The 21,566-nt window shown below is 41.6% G+C and overlaps 1 protein-coding gene across 1 annotated transcript in view; it reads left to right on the plus strand.

Annotated features, from left to right (window-relative positions):
- The first annotated feature begins 2,471 nt into the window (after positions 1 to 2,471).
- Positions 2,472 to 21,566, plus strand: part of TTC27 (tetratricopeptide repeat domain 27) — a 171,024-nt gene continuing 151,929 nt past the window's right edge. The window contains exons 1-5 of the mRNA XM_045079240.1: positions 2,472 to 2,795; positions 3,929 to 4,106; positions 4,510 to 4,639; positions 11,262 to 11,402; positions 16,284 to 16,386. Of these exons, the coding sequence (XP_044935175.1) occupies positions 2,708 to 2,795; positions 3,929 to 4,106; positions 4,510 to 4,639; positions 11,262 to 11,402; positions 16,284 to 16,386 (640 nt within the window). The 5' untranslated portion in view covers positions 2,472 to 2,707. The remainder of the gene's footprint in view (positions 2,796 to 3,928; positions 4,107 to 4,509; positions 4,640 to 11,261; positions 11,403 to 16,283; positions 16,387 to 21,566) is intronic.

Raw genomic sequence — 21,566 nt, forward strand, 5'->3', positions numbered from 1 at the left:
ACAAACATTTAAAAATTATTATTATCATACATGAGATTTGTTAATGAATATGAAAAAGGATTGAAGGGTCATGAAATGCTGGTTACAATCCTGCCTCCTTTTTACCACTTAGAAAGATATGAGATAGGATTAGTTAAAGCACATAAATGTATCAAGCCCGAAGCTACTTGGAGAAAGATGTCATTTATAATACAGTTTAACATTCTAGAGTAAACACGGCATGTTGAACATATGCCATCTCTCCTTCTTCAAAACCCACTAAATCTATGGAAAAGAAAAAAAAATTAATACATGACCCACAGGGAAAGAGAAGACGAGATGAGATGCCCTGTTTGGGAGCTAGTAACTGATGTTGCTGACCAGAGAAAGCCCAATCCTAAAAACGCAATGGGAAAAGCTGAGGCAAACTTGTATCTACACTGAAGAATCCCCGAAAGACACAGCTGGGAGCACTAGATATCCCTGGGACTGAAGGTTTTGGGGTGGGAAGAGGAAGGGCTGAGGAGGACCCCAGCAAAGCTGAGTCAGTCAGTCGGAACCCCTGGCTCCTTCCCCTCCACTCCCCTTCCTCCTGGTCTCTACAGGGTCTGCTATTCAGACTGGGGCTTGAATGCTGAGACTCCCAGACAGCCAAGTCACTCAATTCGTCCCAAGTAGACATATCCCACTCCCCAGCTCAGGATCCACTCCATTTTTTTTTTTTTCAGTAGATACTATGTTTTTTTCTCCCATATTTTTATTCTGGAGTCCATTTGCCTGAAGAGAGATGAATATACTTATTTTCATTGTCAAGCATATCTCACTTAAAACTAACTTTGAAATTTAGAAAAAGCACCAGGTTCACTGTGAGGGATGACGCAGCTCTACAGGCAAGTGAGGAACCTGGCTGGGTGGTCAGCGTGTTTCTGCTTTTAATAGCTCTAACAACCGTCAAATGGTTTAGACAGTGCTGGATTTTGTGCTTAAAAAACCCACGAGGGGGGGCGTCTGGGTGGGTGGCTCAGTGGATTAAACCCTCTGCCTTGGGCTCGGGTCATGATCCCAGGGTCTTGGGATGGAGCCCGATCCGGCTCTCTGCTCAGCAGGGAGTCTGCTCCCCCCCCCCACCTCTGCCTGCCTCTCTACCTACTTGTGATCTCTGACGAATAAATAAATACAATCTTAAAAAAATAATAACCAGGAGGACACACTGATTAAATATCATTCCTGCGCAGATGGTGATAAATTACTTCTCAATTAGAAGGCATTCTAGGGCATCTGCTCTTCTCCGCTCAGTCCAGGTCTGGCTTCCTTTGGCTCCTGGGGGCAGAGGCTGAGCATCATTCCCTGCACAGTCGAGGGAGGAGGAAAGTGGGTTGAGAATTTAGTTCACTCCTTGGAGCCGGCACTGGCTGGGCTCTTTCAGAGATCGCTTGCCCTTGATTTCTCCAAGAATGCTGCGTGGTCAGGGTTCCCCTAACTAGTGCATGACATTTTCACAGTGCAGGATTCAGGCCCTTTGGGGCAGAGTGTCTCCTTCCGCTGAGGCCTGGCTCCTTCGGCCGAGGGGCGGGGCTATGAAGAAGGGAGGAGCGAATGAGGCTCCAGCGGGGTGCTCAGCCGCAGGCACGCGGCGGGGGCAGGGTTGCGACTCAGCCTGTCCTCCACAAGCTTCCCAGCACCAAGCCGCAGGGTCACAGGTCCCATACAGTCAGGATTCATGTGACGGCAGCGTCAAAACTTTCCTTATACTTTTTAATTTTTTATTATTTATTTATTTATTTTTAAATATTTATTTGACAGAGACCACAAGTAGGCAGACAGGCAGGCAGAGAGGAAGGGAAGCAGGCACCCCGCTGAGCAGAGAATCCGATGTGGGGCTTGATCCTAGGATCCTGGGATCATGACCTGAGCCAAAGGCAGAGGCTTTAACCCACTGAGCCACCCAGGCGCCCCTCCTTACACTTTTTAAATAAGTTATTTATTTATTCTATTTAGTTAGTTAGTCATGTATGTGCGTAATCTCTACACACAGCCTGGGGCTTGAACTCACTTCGCGGAGCTCGAGTCGCATGCTCCTTCCACTGAGCCAATCAGGAGTCCCAAAACTCTCCTTACAGTTTCATTCTCTTCTCTGCGCAGGTGGTTCTTGTGTGCTGGTCGACTCCACTTCAGAGGGTCTCTAACTTCCTGGAATGTACCCGAATGTTGGTAGCAAGGGCCCACATGCATTCTGCGTGAAGGACCTTGGTTAGGTAGTCAGGGGGATTCTGATCCAAAAAAGTTGAAGAACCCAAGCCATAGGCAATTCCTCTATCCTTTTGGCAGCACAAGACCGTGCCTTCCACCCGCGTTTTAATCCCAGTACTACACCTCTTAGCACCGCCCCCACCTAGGGCGGGACTGAGATTGACCGCGCCCTCCAACCCGCCCATTCCCTGTTCGGGGCGGGGCATCTCTACTGGGCATGCTCAGTACTAAGGATTTGAGTCGTTCTCCTAGGCGGAAACCCGAGTCGAGTGTGTTTTTCCCAGGATGTCCCGCGCTGCTGTCATGGCCGCGTCCATGCGACGATGTCTGCACATGGGCTTTTAGAGCTGTGGGTGTATTCATAGGATCTGTTGCCACTAGATTTCGGCATCTTTGGACCCTCTTCCTTTCACTTTCTTTTGTTGACTCCCGAGTGACCCTCGTAGAACCCATTTTGGCTGCAGCGTTGTCCAGAGTGATGTGGATACCCGAGCTGGCAGTTTTGAGGGGCTTCCCAACTGAGGCTGAGCGGCAGCAATGGAAGCAGGAGGGAGTCACCGGTTCAGGTGAGAAAAGCGAACCTGTCAGGAACGGAGGCCAGCGTGTGGACTGTGAGGGGAGAGTGGTGCCGGCTGCGTTCTCATTCTCCTAGTTTTGTTTTTCTGCCGAAATCTAGCTGATCCCTTAACACTTTGGGTTGTTGCATCCTCGATGTGGTGGGCGGGGTCCTCTGGGTTCATTGCCTAGGCTCAGTGATAACGATGGCGATGTCAGCTACTTTTCTAAGTCCCTAACATTTAATGTCATTTAATCCTTATAATAGACATTTAAGATATATACTACGTTTAGTTCCTTTCTGCAGGTGGAGACGTTTAAAGACAGATTGTTTAAATAATTTATTCCAGGGTCCATAATTGATAAGCTTAAAAGCTGAAACGAGGCAGCAAAGATAAAATTCTTGTGAACAGTATCACATTTACTGGAGAGGAGGTGTTGAAAGCATATTTACTAGTGATAAATGTGAGATAAAGGCATATCTGGTTGTGAGATTTAGACTGTACCCGGAAGAAAAATAACAATTTAGTTCAGTATCTAAGTGGTGTGTGTGTGTGCATACATGCAGTAGGTGCTTCTGGAGAGGTAATTTTTGAAGTCAGTCTGGTGATCTGATAAAGTATCATGGAAGAAATCAGATGAGTTGAATTTTGACTAAAGGGTAAGACGTGGAGAAGAGCTCAGCAGGAGAAATCACAAGTGTAAAAATGTGGAGGCAGGAATGTGTATGGGATATTGTAGGGACAATGAGAGAACCAGGTGTTCCTCAGGGAGTATAGTGGGGACAGGAGAAGCCAGATTATGAAAGGTCTTAGCTTCTTGTGGAAGCTTTTCTGTTGTCAGTAAGAATCTTTCGAATTCTCAGAAGGATGGTAATATTTACTAACGAGGAATATTATTCCTGTGTCTAACTTCTGCCTTGCTGCTCATTTTGTGGATGGGCTGCTAATGTAGAAGTGATGTTCATAGAATACTGGGAATTTGCTCAGTGCTTTGTGACTAATGTATAGTAAGCATTCTAAGGATATACATTTTCTTTCTGCATACTAAAATGTAAACTGGTTGATTTACCTAGTAGTGTTATCCTTTACAGTGTGAAAAAAATTGGTCTTTTAGATTATTGAACTAATTTTTTATATTGCAGAGAGTGGATCCTTCTTACAGTTGCTGCTAGAAGGGAACTATGAAGCCATATTCTTAAATTCATTGACTCAAAATATTTTTAACTCAACAACGATGACTGAAGAAAAGGTAGACAGCTACCTGGAGAAGCAGATAGTAACGTTCTTGGATTACTCAACAGATTTGGACACAACTGAAAGGTAGAATTTTGTTTAAAATTTTCACAGAGTGAGACTGAATACATTTAACAGTACTTTGCTCAGCATAAGAGAGTGGTTTTAGTTGTTGTTGGAAAACTTGTGCTCTCCAGTATGGCAGCCGCTAGTTACATGTGGGTGTTGAGCACCTGAAATAGTGCAACTGAGGGACAGAATTTTAAATTTCATTTAATTGTAACTAAATTTAAAAGAGCTGTATGTGGCTCATGGTTATAATATTCGACATTGAAAGATAAATTGTTGGGTTTCAGAAATTTTGTTTTGTGGTACTTCGATAATCTCTATAAATATTCGTTAATAGTTCACATTTTTCTTAGTAAAACTGAAGTGAAATTGGTTGTGGTTATATAGTGGTTCATATTTATTTTTTTATTCTTATATGCAGACAACAGCTCATATTCCTAATTGGTGTAAGCAGTTTGCAACTTTTTGTTCAGAGTAACTGGACGGGGCCTCTCGTTGATTTACAACCTCAGGATTTTTTGCCATCCATTTTGTTCCAGCAATTCAGTGAGGTATGCTTCTTAGAAATATTGTATATACTTATTATTGTGTTTTTTTTCCTTTAGGAACTCATCTTTATAAACTGGAGTTAATAGTAAGTAGGAAAAAAAATACGACTTTATAGCTTGTACAAAATGTACTAAGAATCTTTGGTTGTTGATCAGATTTTCAGGTATTTTCAGAAGGTCCACTGTCAGGAATGGAATTAGAGATAAGTGTTAATAATCTGATGGTAGAGGGGTTCCTCGCTGGCTCAGCTGGTGGAGTGTGTGACTCTTGATTTCAGGGCTGTGAGTTTGAGCTCTGCGTTGGGCATAGAGCTTACTCTTTTTTAAAAAAAAATTTATTTATTTCCAGGGAGAGAGAGTGAGAGTGAGAGAGTGATAGTACAAGCAGGGGGAGCGGCAGGCAGAAGGAGAAGAAGACTCCCCACTCAGCAAGGAGCCTGATGTGGACTCAATCCTAGGATGCTGGGATCACGACTGGAGCTGAAGACAGACTATCAACTGACCGAACCACCCAGGTGTCCCAGCATAGAGCTTATTTAAAAAGATAAAATAGGGGCATCTGGGTGGCTCATTCGGTTGAGAGTCTGACTTTTATTTTCAGCTCAGGTCATGACCTCAGGGTCACTCTCTCAAATAGAAAAATCTTTAAAAATCAATCAGTCAATAAATTATATTTTAAAAATCTGATGGTGGAAGTGGAAAAAAGAAGTAGAAATGCAGCCATAACCTGACAGCAACAGTAATTAGCTCTGTACACATCACTATAGTGAGTCATTGTGTTATGTTGCAGTAGAATAATTGAAATTTATAATCCTGGCTCTAATCATTATTGAAAGGCTAAAAGATCTTCTGTATCTTATGTCTAAGAAGGGAATCGAATCTGCACTTTACAAAGGTTTTCATCCAAAGTGATTAAAGTAAAATACCAAAGATTATGTCTCTTAAAGAGAAATGCTTCAGTTGCCTAGAAGCTTGCTTATATGGAACATCTCACCCCCTCTGTTATTGGGGATGAAACAGTTTCTGCCTCTTCAGCCCTGTAGTGTAGGTTACAGATTCACCAAATAGTCAAAGTCCTAGTGATTGTTGAACAGAGATATGTGGGGCAAGTGCTTAATTCATGTGTTTGGTCAATTTGAGTATCCTGGAGATGAGAACACAGAAGCTCCCAGTGATGAAGGAAACTTGTCAGAGGTGTTACAGCTGGGCACTTGGGAGCCACTTTTCCTGGGTCCAAACCCAGCCCTCCTTCTGCTATACTTAGGTAGAAGCCACCTGTAAAGTCAGGTTACAATTCAAGGCAGTACAGAAATAGGTTACATGAGAGGTTGGACTGTAAGAATATTGAAATTAACCAAGAGATGTGCGGAATGCGAATTTTGCCAGACAGTTTAGCTGGCCATGGATAGGGAGTTGAACTGAAGGGTGCTGAGCAAACGGACAGGTGGAGAGGAGCAGGAAAGGCAGTCTGGGTGCAGTCCCATGAGCGGAAGTTCAGAGGCGGGAAGAGCCCCGTGGGAACCGGATGTTTTGAGACTACTGGAGAAGCACCGACAGGTCAGACTTCATGGGATTCAGGCCAGATTGTAGAAAACTTTGAGACCTTGATTTTTTTATTTACTTAGAACTACCTCATACATTCAAAAAAAGCATATGAGGTATAGGGATGAATTTTTAATGTAAGGCAAAGTCAGTCCACAATACAAAAATCTAAAAATCAGACCTATTTTTCCCGCCTGGCATCTGGGAGGGTGGGGGAGTTGGGGCTTCTTTTGCCTGCAGGGGATGAGAAGGGGCAGAGGAAGGCCAGAGAAGGGGGATGAGGGAACCAGGCCATGGGAGTCCCCGCAGGAGGGATCCTGTTGCCCCCGCCCCTCTGCTGGAGCTGCCCAGCCTCCCGCACCCTCCGCCTCCGGCGCCCTCTGCCTGGCGCCCTCTGCCCGTGCAGGCCTGTACTGTTTAAATAATAAAACTCCTTTGTTTCTACCATACTGCTTGAGAGAGAAACATTAGTAGCGTTGTAGAACAGAGCTTCCCGACCGCTGTTCCCCAGATGTGGAGCCCCTCTGCCATTGCAGTGTCTGTGTGGGGCCTGGCTGGGGTGGGGACAGCCTTTGAACTGGTCTCTTCTGGTCGGCAGCATTGCTCGTTCCCTGCTGTGCCCCACTAATCATAGTGTCTCTGCATGTGCTGTGACTCGGAGAGGGTTGCAAGTATTGGCTTAGGAAGTCCCCTGTATGTGCTTTCTAATGGTGTCCCCAGCCTCCCCTCCCATGAGCCAGTCCCATGAATTTCATGTTAATCATTCCATTGCTTTTCTTCATAATTTCAGCACCTATGAAACTCTAGAAAACATTGTTTAGTTTTGCCAGTTTTTGAACTTTAATGAATGAAACAAACTATGATTGTTCTGTGACTTGTTTTGCTAAATGGTTTATTTTTGAAGTGAGACCGTTACTCATTTTTACTGTTGTATAGTATTCTAATTGTATGACAGTACTGTAGTATATATGTATATATGTTTCCTTGACCCCCCCAATATATTCCTTACAGTGCTTTCAGGAACAGGTCTTCTGGAAATCATTTGCTAGAATTTCAAAGCACAGCCTTCTGAAAAAATGACTGTTTAGTACAGTGTACTAATAGAGGAGGCTGTTTTTACTGGCCCTTGGGCTGTAGGTGACATCCTGAGGGCTGAGAGGATGATCTTTTAATACATGTGTAAACCCTTCCCAGAGCTAGGGAGCTCTGGTGTAGTATATAGAGCTACGAGAGGAGTTGCTATGCCCTAGAGTTTATGCATGTTCAGCTCTTCTTGGCAATGTCCGTTTGTTTGACAAATAAATAAATAAATAAAAATCTTAAAAAAAAAAAAACACAGAGAGAGAGAGAGAACGAACACAAGCAAAGGGAGTGGCAGGCAGAGGGAGAAGCAGACTCTACTGAGCAGGGCCTTTGATGCAGGACTCTGGAATCATGACCTGAGCCGAAGGCAGAGGCTTTAACCCACTGAGTCACCCAGGGGCCCCTGTCAGGTTGTTTTTAAAAAGAATATTCAACTTATCCTCTTTACCAGCAGTCTAAGAATTTGGAAGATGGGGGAGTTGAAGTTTTTAAATATGTCACTTTTTTAATGGTCATTTTCTTGCGCTGTTTCATGTTTTTCAGCCCTTGTGAAGCACAGGTATTTGTGAATATACTTTATGGTCATGGAGTATGGTGACCAAAGCCAAATTCATTTTCCGTGCCTTTAACTTATGGCCTTGTCATTTTTAACACTGACATCTGCGGCTAACCCGTCTCAGAGGAATAGCCCTGAAGGTCCATGTCTGAGCAATACTGGTAACCTCCCACACAGCAAGGTTGATCTTAGTAATCTGGTTTTATGGTAAATTTATCTCTGGCTTCCAGATGTTGAAATTTTTTTCACTATTATGGTGATAAATACTTAGATATTTACATGTCATATGCTGTCTTGACTGAGGAATTATTTCTAAGAGTTGGAACCTTTGCTTTGTCTGTTTTTATTGAAAATATAAGTAATCCTCTTTAAAAACAGACCATTTCTCCAAACCTCTGGAAACAGATTTAGAACTCAGTTGGAATATCACTGTTATAGCTCGGGGGTAGGCAGAGGCTGATTTACTTAAGCAGAAGATAGAAAAGCATTTCATATTTTCATGATGATGCAAGGTAGCACTGGGAAGAGAAGTGTATGTATTTGGCTACTCCTACCTTCACTCATTTATTTATTGTCTTGTTAATACCATCCCCAGAGAGTTTTTTTAAAAAAGATTTTATTTATACATTTTAGAGAGAAAGCATGTGAGTTTGGGGGGGAGGGACACAAGGAGAGGGAGAGAGAGAATCTTAAGCAGACTCCCCGCTGAGCCAGACAGCAGGGCTTCCTCTCATGACCCTGAGATCATGGCCTGAGCCAGAATCAAGAATCAGACACTTAACTGACTGAGCCACCCACGTGCTGCCCATCTCCAGAGAATTTCGAACCGAAGAGTAGGAGGTTTAGTAACCAACCCCTGGCTTTAAGTATCAGAGGTAATGATACCCACGTGGTATACCATGGGCTATCTCTTTGTATAATTTTTTTGTATACTAAATTTTTTGTTATTTATCTTTAAAGATTTCATTTAGAAGAGAATGATCTAAATTTGTGCTAAAACATTTAGATGTGTTTCTCATTTCAAAGTAATTGGAATATAGATTCTTTTTTTTTTTTTAATATTTATTTATTTTAGAGAAAGAAAGAGGGAGCAAGAGCAGGGCAGGGAGGAGCAAAGGAAGAGGAAGACACAGAGAATCCTTAGGCAGATTCCCCATTGAGCGTGGAGACTGACAAGGGGCTCGATCCCATGATCCTGAGATCATGCCCTGAGCTGAAGTCAGGAGCTGGCCACCCAACCGACTGAGCCATCCAAGCGCCCCGGATTCTTTAACCTTTTTTTTTTTTTTTTTTTAAAGGTTTTATTAATGTATTTAACAGAGATCACAAGTAGGCAGAGAGGTAGGCAGAAAGAGAGAGGGAGGAAGCAGGCTCCCCGACGAGCAGAGAGCCTGATGCGGGGCTCGATCCCAGGACCCCGAGATCATGACCCAAGCTGAAGGCAGAGGCCTAACCCACAGAGCCACCCAGGCGCCCCCTGATTCTTTTCCCAAAGGCATGTCATATTTTCTTGTACTTCACCAGTTTGGTTTGGACTTTGGGAAATAAAGGTGGTTAAATCTTTATTTTGACATCTTTGTATGAGAAGAGAACTCGCTGAGGCTGCAAGACACAGTCTGGGCACATGAAGTAGGTTCTTCTCCCAAGTTCCTAAGTGAGAATGTCCACTGGTGTGTTCAGTACCTTCACTCGGAGCTCTCACAAGACACCTCGGGCTCACTGTGCCTCAGACTAGCCTCTGGTCTCTTCTACATGGGGCGTCTAGTGTCCCTATGTCAGTAGCCTGCCACTGTAAGGTAGTGGTCTCAGTCAGAAGGCTAGAAGTGATGTCTGCAGCCTTTCCTGGTGCTTGGTATGGTCCTGAACCTTCCCCAGGGGCAGGAAGAGATCTTTGGGGAAAGCAGCATGGGGTGGTAGGAAGAACATTGTTTGGGGAGTTGGAATACAGGCTGGGACCTCTGTTCTGACACTGACTTCTGTATTATTTTCAACTGTACTTAACATTTGTATCTATTTCCTTATAAAATTGAGGTAGTTGTAATAATTTCAAAGTAGTTTTTTTTTCTTTTTAAAAAAGATTTTATTTATTTGTCAGAGAGAGAGAGAGAGAGAGAGAGATGCCCATGCAGGGGGAGCAGCAGGCAGAGCAGGCAGAGGGAGAGGGAGAAGCAGGCTCCCCGCTGAGCAGGAGCCCAATGTGGGACTCGATCTCAGGACCCTGGGATCATGACCTGAGCCCAAAGGTAGTCGCTTAACCGACTGAGCCACTCAAGCGTCCCTCACAATAGTTTCTTAATTATTGAAGTTAAAAAAAAAATTCCTTTACCCTTATTGTAGATAATGATAATCTTTATTTGCGGTTTGGTGGTTCTCTTTGATGTTAAATTTTTATTCTTCTATTATACTCCTCAGTGGTGAAGGTAGGACAGTGGATGAACCCATAGCTATTACTCTCTTGGCCATATTGAGTACTTCAACAACATACTGACAGAGGCATTATTTGGATTATTTAATTTAATCCTTACAAGAAGGATTGGGTTCTGTTATTTTATTTTATAATTAATGAGGCTTCAGGTAAAAAATTTACCTATGCCCCCAAACTAATAAGAGGCAGAAAAAGAATGCTATCCTGAGTCTGTGACATTAGAGCCCATGTTCCTAGTGGGTAAGCATTCCTGCTATTTTTGTGGCAGCTGTCAAAATTATATAGTATACATCTTGGAAAACACAGGGCACCAGGGTGGCTCAGTCGGTTAAGTGGTGCCTTTGGCTCAGGCCACGAACCTGGGGTCCTGCGATCAAGCCCTGATCAGGCTCCTGCTCAGTAGGGAGCCTGCTTCTCACACTCCCTTTGCAAAAGTAAAAAATAAGATAAAATATAAGAAAACAGGTGCCTTGTCCACTGTAGAAAATCTCTGTTCAGCCAAGGAGTGGACTTTTCAAAGGCATCCCTTTTTTTTGTAGCCTTCTGTTCCCACTGGTCCATGCCACTCGACAAGGTCTCTGATATGTGAGACCTTGTTGGCTCTTTGGCTTAGGAATTACGGAGCAGACCTCCTTTGTAATGACATTTGCCAGCTGATGAAGCATATGTGAAGTGTGTTTAATGTAAGTACTTTAGTAGTAGAGTCATGCTTTTTATTGAGATGATACTTTGTTATAAGTAAATCTGTAAAGAATGAAGCCTCTTTGATACTAGCATTTTCTTGATTTCACGGTTCATCTAAGGTGCAGGCATATAGGTGGCCGTCTACCAGGACGGCCCACAGTTGTGGGTCCCCAGGGCCATTTATAATGTTAGGATTCTGTCCAGTGCGAATTGCTGTGTGCTGGATTGATGCCTTTGTTTCAAAGCTGAATTAATTAGAAAATATGTTACTACAAGACCTGTAAAGATTAATATTTTGTTAAATTAGGTCATCTTGGCTTATGTATTTTTTTCAGGTCAAAGGACTGGATGCAGCTGTTCTGAATCTGCTTGTTCTAGATGGTGAATCAGTCTACAGCCTGACCTCAAAGCCTATCCTGCTCTTACTAGCACGAGTTATTCTAGTGAATGTGAGACAGAAACTGACAGCTGTTCAGGTAAGGAGAGACAAGAAGGCAGTTGGTTCAAACCCAGGCATGACTTTTGTGCTGGGTAGCATCACACTTCAGGAGTGATGCTGACAGTGTTTTGGTGTGTTTTCTAAGTCTTTAGGTATTTCAGTTTAAAATCTGGTGAAAATAAACAAAAACATTTTCCCTTTTTGAGATTCATCTAATACACAATGATACATATTGACCCTTTTAGAAGATTCTATAGATATGTGTGTGTGTGTGTGTGTGTGTGAATATAAATGTTCAGTACTCTTTTTTTTTTTTAAGATTTTATTTATTTATTTGACAGAGATCACAAGTAGTCAGAGAGGCAGGCAGAGAAAGAGGGGGAAGCAGGCTCCCCTCTGATCAGAGAGACTGATGTGAGCTTGATCCCAGGACCCTGAGATCATGACCCAAGCTAAAGGCAGAGGCTTTAACCCACTGAGCCACCCAGGTGCCCCAAATGTTCAGTGCTCTTACAGTGGATTGTAATTACTGTTTCCTGGCTTACATCCTACCTTGGTTCATTATTTGGGTTGGATTTAGTGGAGCATTTGTTCAATGTCTGTTACATCATTTCTTAAAGATTATTCATTTAGGGGTACCTGGGTGGCTCAGTGGGTGAAAGCCTCTGCCTTTGGCTCAGGTCATGATACCAGGGTCCTGGGATCGAGCCCTGCACAGGCTCTCTGCTCAGTGGGGAGCCTGCTTCCTCCTCTCTCTCTGCCTGCCTCTCTGCCTACTTGTGATCTCTGTCTGTCAAATAAATAAATAAAATCTTTTTTTTTAAAAAAAAGCTTATTCATTTATTTAGAGAGAGAAAGCCTGTTCGTGCACACACACATATGAGCAGGGGGAGGGGCAGAGGGAGAGAGAGAGAGCAGCTCAAGCAGATTCCCCACTGAGTGTGAAGATCTTGATGGGGCCTGCTCTCAGGATGCTGAAATTATATACTTTTCACATGTTGCAAAATTCTCTTTTGTGTTTTTTTCAGTGGTTTTAAAGTGTAAAACTGGGGGCATCTGGGTGGCTCAGTCAGTTAAACATCTGCCTCCGGCTCAGGTCATAATCCCCAAGTCCTAGGATCAAGTCCCTCATTGGGCTTCTTGCTCAGCAGGGAGCCTGCCTCTCCCTCTCACTCTCCTTCTCTCCCCACTGTGTTTTCTCTTTGGCTCCCTCACTTTTCCCTCTCAAATAAATAAAACCTTAAAAAAAATCTACAAACTGTTAGTTCTTGGGGTATACAAAAATAAGGTGTAGCTGCAGACTATAGCTAGTTGACTCCCATTCTGACTTTGGTGACTTGATCCATGTTACCAGATATAATCTAAATTTTATAGGAAACCTCCCAATTTCTAAGTATGGGCTGAAAAATTTTGAGAAACACAGTTTTCAGCTGGCAGAATATAGACTTGGTCTGTCCTGTATAAGGGCTTATTTTCCTAAATATTTCAGTTTAGACAAAAGGTGAAGAGGCAAGTTTTGCCTCTGTTGCTGACTGTCATGAAAGCCCAAGGAATTGGAATTACTTTTACTAGAAGGGGTTTTACTAGATGAGTTTCAATGTCAGGTAGACATAAGGTCTTATCCTTGATTTTTTAGCCATGTTTGCTTGAATTAGAAAATTTTTCTGGAGTTGATATGACTTAAATGCTCTCTTACAGAATGACTAGTACTTGGCTCTAAATCAGGTATCACCAAGGCACAGAGCTGCCAAGTGGCATTATTTTCTTTCTAGTGAGACTAGAGTCATTAATCAGCAAGTGAGACAGTTTTAAATTTTGTTGGTGGAAAACTTTCATCTAAAATTTTGATAAGCTTTATTTATTTATTTATTTATTTTTGAGATAGAGAGAGTGCACTTGAGCAGGAGTGGAGGGAGAGAGCTAAGCAGACCCTGCTCTGAGCACAGAGCCCAAAGCAGGGCTCGATCCTGTGACCCTGAGATCATGACCTGAGCCGAAATTAAGAGTCAGACACTTAAGCAACTGAGCCACCCAGGCGCTCTGTTAAGCATTTTTTTAAAAAAGATATGTATAGTGTCAACTGAGGAGAACAAGTGGGTATGCTAACTGCTGGTTGTAGATGTCCTACTTGGTAGGGATGTAGAGACAAGGTACTTGAATTGCTTGGCAGACAGTAAACAACTTCTGAGCTGGGCTTACAACCCTGTTTTCTTGTTACACGTCATCATGCCAAGATTGCTTTGAGTTGAAATTTTGCCTTTCAGTGAAGTCACAAAAGTTCTTTTTTTCTTTGGATCTGTAATATGTCATTTTCTAAATGATGATATAAAAATGACTTCTTTGATAAGTGAAATTAAAATGAAAGAAGTATCCTTCCTCTATCCAAGTTAAATTTAACCTTTTAAAGTTAGCTTTGAGTAGGCTTACTTGTAAACCATGTCTCAAGTTGTTCATTATGATATTTTTGTGGAACCATAAAAGAAGGTGATTTTTGCCCAGTCCTCTAATCTGTGATATATAGGTTAGTATGAGTAGGATGTAAATGTTGAGTAAAAAGAGTCTTGGCTCTGAAATCAGACCAGAGTTTGTCTGGCTCAGCTGCTATAATAACTGGGTGATGTTATGCTATTTAATTTCCCTGGAATATCAGTTTTCTTATTTACAATTATTTTAAAAATGGAGGGCACCTGATTGTCTCAGTTGGTAGATCATGTGACTCTTGATCTTGGGACTGTGAGTTCAAGCCCATGTTGGGTGTAAGAGATTACTTAAAAATAAAACAATGGAATAAGCTAACAAACTTTTTTGGGTGCCTTTTTAGTACACTTACGCTTCCTGCCTTCTAGGAGGTTATTGACTAGTGACTTTCTAATCAGAACATTCTGTAATAAGTGCTAAAATCAGTGGACAGGATCTAGAAACTAGAGCAAGGCTTCAAGTTACTTTTTTATTAAAGTGTCAGATTTTCTATTAAGCAGTTCTTGGCAAATAGATAAGGGCCCTTTTATTTTCTGACAGAAAAATAGGCTATGCTTTCTCTATCTTTTTCACACTCTTCTTCCCCCTAGGTAGAGATTTTGGCTTAAGAGTTAATGTATAGATCTGCTGTTTAAAGGTTCAGTATCTGATATATATATATATATATTTTTTTTTTCCTTAAGGTTTATTTATTTGCTTGAAAGCGAGAGTGCATGAACAGGGGGAGGGACATGGAGAGGGAGGGAAAGCAGACTTCCCGATGAGTGGGGAGCCTCATGCGGGGCTTGATCCCACAACCCTGAGATGCCGACCAGAGCCGAAACCAAAACAAAGAGTCAGACACGTAACCGGCTGAGCCACCCAGCTGCCCCTGATGTATGTTTTATTTATTGATTGATTTGTCAGAGAGAGAGAGAGAGCGCGCACAAGCAGGCAGAGATGATGTATGTTTTCTTAAAAAGGCAATCTCTGACTGGCTCTAACTTCCCATGTCTAAAAAGGGAAAGTGTTTGCTGCCAAACCTGAGTCTCTTGTTGCTGGGGCGGAGAATGGCACCGAGGCAGCAGAGGACAGACTTGCTGTTTCCTGTATGGGCTTCTATATTGGCTTATTGCTAGGTAGTTTTTTTTTTTTTTTAAATAAGGATCACTTTTTTTTTTTTAAGATTTGATTTTTATTTAGAGAGAGCGTGCAGGTGAGCAGGAGGGAGGGCAGAGGGAGAGGGAGAGAGGGATTGTCCAGCAGACTCTGCGTTGAAAGCGTGGAGCCCAATGTAGGGCTCCATCTCACAACCCCGAGATCAGGACCTGAGCTGAAACCAAAAGTCAGATGCTTAACTGAGCCATCCAGGATCAAGTATTTTATTTTATTTTATTCAAGATTTTATTTATTTATTTGACAGAGAGAGAGCACAAGCAGGGGAAATGTTAGGCAGAAGGAGAGGGAGAAGCAGCTTCGCACTGAGCAAGGAGTTGAATGTCTTGATCCCAGGACAAACATAACCTGATACTTAACTGACTAAGCCACCAGTCACTTCCCCCCTTTTTTAAAAAACTGTGATAAGGTAAGAACAGCATCAGACAATAGAGAAAAACCTACTATAACCTCAGCGTATGCATTAGTCAAGACAATGTATGAAATGTAGTCTCTGTCCTCAGAAATGTTGGAGTCGGGGAGTTAAACTCTTGAATCACAAGCTTTGTCCAATGTGCTGACTTCCAGGAACAGTGTACAAGTTCCGAGAAGTGAGACACCAATGTGTGCCACCCTCATGAGAGAAGTCTTCATGGGAGGGTTTCACAAGGATGTGGAAGGGATTGTCTTAGTTTTGGAAAATATTTAAATCCAAGGTAATTCTTACAGTGTGGTTTGTGCAAAATACTGCTTGGAGCAGGATAGAGAGATGAGCAGGACGTGACTTCTTGTCTTACTGAGTAGATGGTGGACAACACTGAAAGCTGACCTCCGTGAACGCAGCGGGATGTGTTTGCACCGGTACAGACAGTGTGCTAGAATTTCAGGGGAGGGAAAAAATAAGCACCCGTCCCTGGCCCCTTGTCCACTCTGCCTCCCGGAGGAGCCGCTGTGTGGGTTACAGCACTGAGGGGGTGCCACAGCGGACGGCTGGTGACAATGGCAGACATTTTAAAGAAAGAGATAGTAAGTTCTAAATGGCAACAGGAAGCCCAGCTGGCTAGAAACAGAGACTCTGAGAGGAGGGGAGGCGGGTTATTTTTGCAGAAGAGGGAGAAGCGGATTTGGGTATTACTACTGAAGACCTAACAGTGGATGGGTATGTTTGTGGAAGAGTAAGTTTAATTTCACAGATGTTAAAAAATATATATGTTAAAAAAATTCTAAACACTAATGGCAGTTAATGTAAAAATCGTTTTTCAAAAAGGCTTTTATTTTCAACTTACGTGGTACTTTCTTTCCCTAGAGTTTGCCGTGGTGGACGCTAAGATGTGTGAGTGTTCACCAGCAGTTACTGGAGGAGCGCTCCCCGCAGCTCTCTGCTCTTGCTGGAGACTGTATTGAGGAAGGTATGGAGCAGACTTTGTCTGATGCCCGCACGCAGCTCCGGGCTCATTTCTCAGCTGAGACAGTCCTTTTCAGTTTGGGTCTTTTTTTTTTTTTTTTTTTTTTTTTTTTTTTTTTTGTAATAGGTCATAGTAGCTTTCTGGTTGAGGTTGTTTCTTTTTCCCCCCTATATTTCTGGGTATGGAATATCACAAATTATTAGGGTGTCAGATTATAGAATTTCTTTTTGCCTTTGAATTTTAGAAGAGGTAATTACTGTCATTTATATTACCTATGCAGAAAATGGTTTGTTCCATGCAGGTTGCCATGATTCTATCACAAATTGCTTTAAAGTATTTTAGTATTTTCTTTGTTCTTTAATCTGAGAAGCCTCTTTGGAAACAAATGTAAACTTTCTTTATTTTAAAAAAAAATTCCTTAACTTTCCTTACCTTCTCTTTTTGAATCATGTACAGATGTTTGTTTTATTTAAGATTACAATGTTTATGTATTTCTCTCTTAGAACAAAAAAAATTGAGAAATTAATTTTAACCAACTTACCTTGCTTAGTCATATTTATTACGGCACAAACTAACATCCTCTGTAGTGTATTCTGGCCTAGCTTCTTACTACATAGATGTTCCTTTCAAGGAAACAGACTCCAGTTGGAGTAAACTGTGCCAAAATAATTACATGCAGAGTAGACAATTACTTACCCGCTGTCCTTTTGAGCACATGAAGAAAGCCTTTGTTTTTTTTAACATTTGGCAGAAACTACATTTTACTAAGGATGACAATAGGTAGAGAGGTATTTTTACATTTTATAATATTTTTCATTATATGTAATATACATATATAAAAGTACCTAAAATGTAAATGAAAGTGTAAACCACACACCTTCCCATCAGTGTCTTCCCCAGCCTTTGTTACCGATGCCGCTTACATTTCCTAGGGAGGCATTTTGAAAAGAGGGAAAAATCTTGGGTACCTTGACACTTGGATTCCCTGGGGTTTTGGAATGATTATTCTTAGCAAAAGTTGCAAAACAAAGAAAAACAGAAACATGTTCCATTGCAGTGAAGAAGCAGTTAAACACAGATGAACTTGGACTTGGTAATGAACTTCTGTTACAGAGAAGGAGTTTGACCTTAGATGTCTGGTTCCAAAGCCCATATTCCTTTCACGTAGCGAGAGCATGTATGGCGTGAGTGTGTGTACTTGTGCATGTGTGTGTATAGTGCTCCCCCTTACCCAGGATTTTGATTCCTCTGGTTTCATTACCTGCAGTCATCTGTGGTCTGGAAGCAGATAATCCTCCTTCTGACCTATTGTCACAAGGTCAGTAGAAGCCTTATGCCAAATCATGATGTCTGTGTCATTCCCCTCACTTCTTATCACATGGGCATTTTATCATCTCACATCATCGCAATAAAGGTGAGTAGAGTACAGTAAGGGATTTTGAGACCGAGAAAAAGTGTAGTATATATAGGGTTCATACCAGTGTGGTTTCATATATCCACTGGGGTCATGGGACGTATCCCCCTTGGATAAAGGGGAATGCGGGGGAAGGAGTCGTTTGCATCCCTCTGGGTAGAGGAGCAGTGCTCTCTATTTAATGGAGTAGACATTCATGAAAGCATAAAACAACTTTTAACATGTGTGCATGTGTCCTTGCAAGAGGCTCCCATACTTTTCTTTAATCTGTTTCCTTCGAGGTACATCTGTGTAGTGAAAAACTGGGCCGGATACACAGGAGAGGACATTAGTTTGTGTAGTAATAAATACTACTAAGCTCGGTAATTTGGTTGAAATTAATTTCTCACTTTTTTTCTCTTCTACGGTAGAAATACTCAAGCATATGCTAACCTTAGATAAAATGAACATTGGTACGTGATTCAAAAAGGGAAAGTAAGGAAAATATTCTTCAGTGAGTACAGGAATTGATTCATTTATATTATGTTTTGCCAAGACTTAGACCATTTATGTTCTTTTAGGATTTTTAGGTAATGCAAGGCTGTGGAATAAGTAAGGACGTGTTCAGATCTTGCACATATATATATTCTGCTAGGGAATTTAAACCTGACATGTGATAGATTAGTTGTTTTATTACATATAAGGAGTTAACTTTTTCTTTTTCTTTTTTTTTTTTTTTAATATTTTATTTATTCATTTGACAGACAAAGATCACAAGTAGGCAGAGAGGCAGGCAGAGAGAGAGAGGGAAGCAGGCTTCCTGCCGAGCAGAGAGCCCGACGTGGGGCTCGATCCCACGACTCTGGGATCATGACCCGAGCCGAAGGCAGAGGCTAAACCCACTGAGCCACCCAGGCGCCCCAGGAGTTAACTTTTTCTATACGATGATGTTTCTTAAGTAACAGAACTGAAAAACATTCTATCCTCCTCTCCTACAATAGTCTTTGGTTTAATGCTTTTGGATATAAAAGATTTTTATGAGTGAATTTAGCCCTCTAAACCATCTTTGTTTTCACTAAGACTAGATTCTCTAGGCTGTGAGTTTCTTGTGAGCTGTTTTTTTTTTTAACTTTTTTCTGCTTAGCATAGTGCCTAGAAAATAATAAATATTTAGTACATATTTGTTGAATAAAGACAGCTAAGGTTTATTGAGGCCTTTCTACATGTACTTTTAGGGAAGAAGTTTTAGAACTTCCTCTCTTTGTCCTTCATCTCAGTAGCATCAACTTGTATCTGACTTAATTTCTATAGAAGAGTTTTTCAAGAGTGGAATATTATACAGGAGTTCAGACAAAATTGACCCCACTTGGGTGCTGTATGGACTTTGAATCTCTCCTAATAGCATTGCCTAGGGGTGGAGTGCTCTTCCAAATGAAATACGGAGTGAACCTTGGAGAAAATAAAGACCTGATAAGCAGACGTGTTGTCTTCTCTAGTAAAATGAAGCCTGTGTAGCCTGTGTCTCCCCCATTAGTGCTGTTGCATATTTTTGAAATGATGTGGGAGATGCTCCGTAAATGAACTTCGTACAGAGGAGGAAGAAGAGTGAGGATGAGCTTCTGGTTCATGAAATTGGGTGAAGTTTTGAAAATCAAGGATGACTTGAACATCACCGATAGTAATGGGGGAAAAGTTGCCTTTTCCAGAGGATAGTGAAAGCATTTGGAATAAGATGACATCATAATTCAGCCCATGGTTTGATTTTGCAGAAAGGTAGTTACATTATACTGCTTAGGATATTATAGTTTCCTATGCTTTATTATACTTTTATGGAAAATTGGTAAGTGAACAAAAAAACAGGGTGTCATTGGGAGTTGTTTTTTTCCTTTATAGGAAATCAGATTTGATACTTTTGCTATCGGGAGAGTCACATTTCTTTCCTTAATCTCATATTATATAAATTTGCATTTATGTCTCCATTTTTACCACATTTCGGTGACGAATGTCTGTAACTATTAGTTATTAAGAAAAGGAAAAAAATACTCTTCCTTATATGCCATTTTAAAAGAGAAGAATAGTGTGGTGTGTTTTAGAGAGAATTCTGTTCTGCGGGGTAAAATTAGGTTTCCAAATAGAAAGAGTTAACTAAGATCTGGAAAATATGACTCTTAAGTGACTCATTCCCCAAGTGGTCTTGATTCTTTTCTGTATTATATTTCAGCATATCATTTAATTTGCTTACAACTAAGCATTTTTTATGTTGCTGTTCTAGGCTAATCAACGACATTTTTCATTTTATCTAGTCATAAATTGGCCCATTTTGGCTATGTTTAGGTAGACCTGCAGATAGTCTTAAACTGCAATGTTTCATAAACAATTTTATTAAAAAAAAAAAGTTTTGTTCTGGGATTTGGCCCAAATGTTGACCAAGCCGTCACTTATAACTGAAATATTGCTCAGTGTCCAGAGAAGGATATTATATTTGAAATGTTGCCCTTGAAGGATCATGAAAAAGTTGGCAGGACTTTTTTCAGTCCATGAAACAAAAGCGAGGACTTCATGAACAACAGTGATCTTTATGTTTTTGTCCAGGAATGTGCCATCAGCACAATGTAATGGAACAGAGCCTATCAGAATGTCAGCATAACACTGCTGGACTGATCACATCTATGAGAGGAGTGAGTTAGAGCCTCACAAAGTACGCTCCCCAGTGTGACTGAGGCACTCTTTTGGATGTCACACCAGGGAAAACGAGATTCTCTGAAAGGCTGAGTAGGTGCTCACACAGCCATGTAGCATGGGAGCCAACACTGCAGATGTATCCCATACAACACACGAGATGTCATACCACAGCGTCACTGTTTGAAGATGAGCTTACGGAGAAGTCTGTGTAGGGTGAGCAGGTCGAGAGGCTTTGTCCGAGAGTTCTGCTGTAACATTGACAGGCAGCTCTGTGACTCTAGGGTTGGATTGTTTCCACATGAAAAGAGCTGATCAAGAGATCAGTCTCAGGGTGCCTGGGTGACTCAGTGGGTTAAGCCTCTGCCTTCGGCTCAGGTCATGATCCCAGGGTTCTGGGATCAAACCTTACATCGGGCTGTCTCCTCTGCAGGGAGCCTGAAACAAAAGGAGGACCTCTCTCTCTGCCTGCCTCTCTGCCTACTTGTGATTTCTGTCTGTCAAATAAATAAATAAAATCTTAAAAAAAAGAGAGATTAGTTTCTTGGTGACTGATTTTTATTTTTATTATTATCATTTTTTTATTCTTTTAAAGATTTTATTTATTTGTTTAGTTGACAGAGAGAGACATAGCAAGAGAGGGGGCACAAGCAGGGGGAGTGGGAGAGGGAGTAGCAGGCTCCCTGATGAGCAGGGAGCCCGATGCGGGTCTCTATCCCAGCACCCTGGGATCATGACCTGAGTCGAAGGCAGGCTCTTAATGACTGAGCCACCCAGGGGCCCCTGCACTAATTAAAAAGAAAAAAAATTGATACTTGGGAATGAATACATGTTGTTAAATACACCAAGTATGATTAATTATAATTATTCATAGGGATTTCACTTTAACATAGCGTTAAAGTAATCTTATGAAAGGGGTTTTGGTTTAGCATACATTTTAAATGTCATGGTGACATTTGCATCCAGAAGGTCATGAATATTCATTTCCACGGAGAACCTACTGAATTATTAAAGTAGTAAATATGCATTTACTGGGTTGACATGTTCCTCTCTTTTTTAAACCCTGAGGCATCCAAAGCTCAAAACTGTGTGTTCATAGTTGACTCATTGT

The sequence above is a fragment of the Mustela putorius genome, unplaced genomic scaffold (assembly GCF_011764305.1).
Source record: "Mustela putorius furo isolate JIRA1106 unplaced genomic scaffold, ASM1176430v1.1 tig00000281_pilon_pilon_pilon, whole genome shotgun sequence".
Classification (NCBI taxonomy): Eukaryota; Metazoa; Chordata; class Mammalia; order Carnivora; family Mustelidae; genus Mustela; species Mustela putorius.